The following is a 3,684-nucleotide window of genomic DNA, read 5'->3' on the forward strand; positions in this document are numbered from 1 at the left end:
TTGATTAAGTTAATAAAAGCTAAGAACATCAAATATTGGAAGAGGTCCAAATTTTTTTCAAAAACTATTTTTAAAACATTGAAGAGCAGTCGGAACTTTCATTACTTTGCCCTGATACAAGCAAAATGGTTGGGGTTGGTTTAGAGGGGCTTTGGACTCCCCTTCAGGGATTCGACCCCTTACCAACCATATTACTTTATGACACCAATCCATTTTTGGCAAAGAACGATAAATTTTTTAAAGGTGCCTTCGTCGCCAATGATTGCCAATTTTGAAGGGAAGAAGGCGCCAAAATAATGGCACTTCGACCCGCTTTTTCAAAAAATTGGCATTTTTGACTAATTTCTTACCGGTTTTTTCGGCTTTTTTCGTCGCCTGCGAAGCACAAAATTTTGTTTATATACGGCCTTTTTACTGTTCTGGGTAAGCCCGGAAAATCAATTTGGAAGACCTGAAAAAAAAGTTGACAAAGTTTTTGAAAATCTCCCACTAGAGAAAATGCTAGATCCTAAAATCCTAAATTTGCTGAATAAAAAACCAAGCATAAATATTCCGTCACACTCTTCGAAAGTCAGAACCAAAATGTAAAAGAACAGAGGCGGTGATATGCATAACAATTTCATGAATTTACTTTTATCCTGTCAACAAAGAAGCAAAAGAAGTTTGATGGAAAATTCCATCGTCCCTCAAATTCGAACTAGTCGTTGATCCCATTGTGCTGCTTCTAGTGTTCATATTGAAAGAATTATCGGCCGATTTGTTTTGACTGCAGCCTCCAAAAAGTATCCGTTTTAGGAGATGGAGGAGCTCCCGGCGAAACACTGAACTTAAATACCCATATGATACGATGTTTACCACTCCAATAAATGAGGTACTCAAGACAGGGTAAACTTTGAAAAACGACTGAACAAACTCATTTTCTGGTGCGCCGACGTTTAAATAGTAGAAGTCAAGGACGAAAATAGGAATAAGAATGAAAACATAAACAAACGCAGTCAGTGATAACTTCAGTGTTGTTCGAAGTACTTTCAAACTGAAGCTTGCGCCAATATCAAACCCATCGTTGATGGAATGTTCAAAATTTTCTTCCGATTTCCGTTTGAAAACAGCGTATGCTCTGTAAGCATAGTTTACCGTAAGAGCAAAGAACAACACGGCAAAAACAGTGACAGTGAAAATATTGGCAAAGAAAATTTCGAACAGGACTTTACCGGGGCCAGCCATTAGACATTTCGTTCCGTCGTGTGAAATCTCGAATGAGAAGTCGCCTCGACATCCTTCAGCACCCGTACCTCCAAAATTGAATTGTTTTATTCCGTACGGGGGATGACCCGCAGTGATGAATATCAGCAGAAGACCGTAGGGCCAAATGATCACGTGACTAGCATTAATGAACATCTTTGAGCTTCCACCGATTCCAAGTCTCGGCTTGAGAGTCAGAAACACGTTAATAATTAAACACAAAGACCTAGAAGAAAAAAAAATAAATCAAAGTCAATTTTAGATGTAACATCATACCCGAATAATTTCGATGTTCTTTTTGAAAATCCCCCTCACCTCCTTGAGAAGATCCTAGATCCACCTTTGAACGGATCAAAACGCCGTTTCAACGGTCTCAACGCGTTTGGTTCAAATTAAAAACAAGTACCGCTAAAATTTAATATGCCTGCTTAGTCGACACATGAGATAACATCAAACTGTCAAAGTACAACCATAGATAGCCGAATCATTTTCAAAGGTTAAATGCTGCTACATTTCCCTTCAAAGGAAAACAATAAAGAAAGTTACCCAGGAGCTACCAGGATCTTACATTTTTGTTTCGCCTGAATATCATCATTTATTGCGAAACAAAACAAAGTAGAAAAATGTTACCATAGCTGGGACCAATTTCGCGTGATCAAGTGTAGCTGAGTAACCCAATAGCAGACATGAAGGTTTTCAGGGTATCCAACTAGAGTAATCCAGCAAGACAGGAACTCTGAACATACGTCAGATAACACTATCATAGCAATGATTTTCCTAGAGTTCAGGTTGAGCCGCTCGTTGAAAAAGGGCATCAAAATGAGAAATGGAGCGTGAATAAACGTGAACGCGCAAAATGGAAGCATGAATGCTTTGACAGTTAGGCTAATTGAGCTTGTGTCGTTTTGACTATAAAACTCGTTAGGGTCACAGCTCGCACCTGCCGCAACTTGATCCATTTTTATCGAACTATAAAATTGCCTTCACCACACTCTTGTATACATTAGTTACCGGTTAAAGTTGATTAAGCCAAAGTTTTAGAAATATTTATATCAAAATTTGTTCTCGGTACTTTTGAAATAGAGTGTCCTATTTTAGGTAAACCGGTTGAAATTTAAAAAAAAAATGAGCCTTCAGAAAATTCATTTTATGAACTTTATACCAATTGAATCTAATCAAAACTTCGCTGGATAGCGAGAAAGGAAATAAATGTGTGTTTGTAAATTCGAAAAGCCCAAAATTCATTGAGACTGAAGCGATGAAATATCAAATCATCATTTGATATTTTCACAAAAAATGCCATAAGCTTTAGCATCATAAACTTGATTGTCCAGATTGTTTAGGTCGATGCTATCGAAGATCACCAACGGCTTTATTACGCTGATGAATCTTTTAAGGGCGGGTGTTCAACAAACCGCCGTATCTTGAAGCCGAAATTACCTCAGAATAACGCAAATTGCATACAAAATACGTAAAAGTTACATAAGAACAGTGAAATTCTGCTGGTATGTTGCGTAACAATATGAATTTTGGCTCGTTGGATTGGTAATCTTGTTTTTGGTTTGTTGGCCCTTCGGCTTGTTGGCCCGTCACTTCTTTTAAATCGATGCTTTTAGGCATATCACGTCCAAAAGGCCAGTTTTTCTATAACTTAGCTATATTCGGAGCTCTTCAAATACACTCCGCCTCCGATCATCCAGGTCAATTTTCAAGCCCCGTTTGATTTTCTTTGCCTCTGATTCAGAGAGTTTATTGTTCTTTGTTACCACTTTTCTCGATTAGTCTACAATTAGTCTCTTGATTTCACGGTTCAACCGAGGCAGTGTCATTAGAGGAGGAAAAAACAAGTTATTAACAAGTTGAGTTATATGGAACCTGATCTAGACTACATTTTATGATTGGATAATTTAGATATTTTACCAATGTAAAGTATTTAATATTAACCAATCATGATCCATCTAACTAACAACCCACTTATTTGTAAGTGCTGAAGTTACTTGTAATTTCAGCACCAGAGAGATTTGAATTTAACTTAGAAATTAGTTGGACTCTCCCGAGCACTTCAGCAGCCGCAATAAACCAGTATACCCTAGATCTATTGAGCCTAGCAGAGACTAGTTAAACAACCTGAGACTAGATAGTATAAGAGTAAGATTAGGATCGGTATTAGACTAAGAAGTTGCACGAATCTATCCGGCCGAAAATAAGATAGCGTGACGAGCAGACGGTGTACCCTATCCGAAATTACTCTATGAGTTAACCAACTCGAACCTAACTCATCTGGTGCGACCATAAGTCTCGAACAAGACCTTAATAGCTTAGAATTAACCAAAATAGATTAGAAATTAGACAAAAACATTTAAAAAATGTTATACGACAATAATTTAATCGAAATGTCTCTACGACTCAATAGATCAGAGCCAATATTCCGAACCATAACAG

The 3,684-nt window shown here is 37.5% G+C and overlaps 1 protein-coding gene across 1 annotated transcript; it reads right to left on the reverse strand.

Moving 5' to 3' along the window:
• Window positions 1-532: 532 nt before the first annotated feature.
• LOC134857089 (uncharacterized) lies at window positions 533-2,425 on the reverse strand. The gene is made up of 2 exons (XM_063873448.1): window positions 1,873-2,425; window positions 533-1,468 (listed from the first exon to the last, which is right to left on the reverse strand). The coding sequence occupies exons 1-2, from the start codon at window positions 2,199-2,201 to the stop codon at window positions 634-636; spliced, it is 1,164 nt and encodes a 387-aa protein (XP_063729518.1). The 5' UTR covers window positions 2,202-2,425; the 3' UTR covers window positions 533-633.
• Window positions 2,426-3,684: the final 1,259 nt, after the last annotated feature.

The sequence above is a fragment of the Symsagittifera roscoffensis genome, chromosome 1, assembly GCF_963678635.1.
Source record: "Symsagittifera roscoffensis chromosome 1, txSymRosc1.1, whole genome shotgun sequence".
Lineage (NCBI taxonomy): Eukaryota > Metazoa > Xenacoelomorpha > Acoela > Convolutidae > Symsagittifera > Symsagittifera roscoffensis.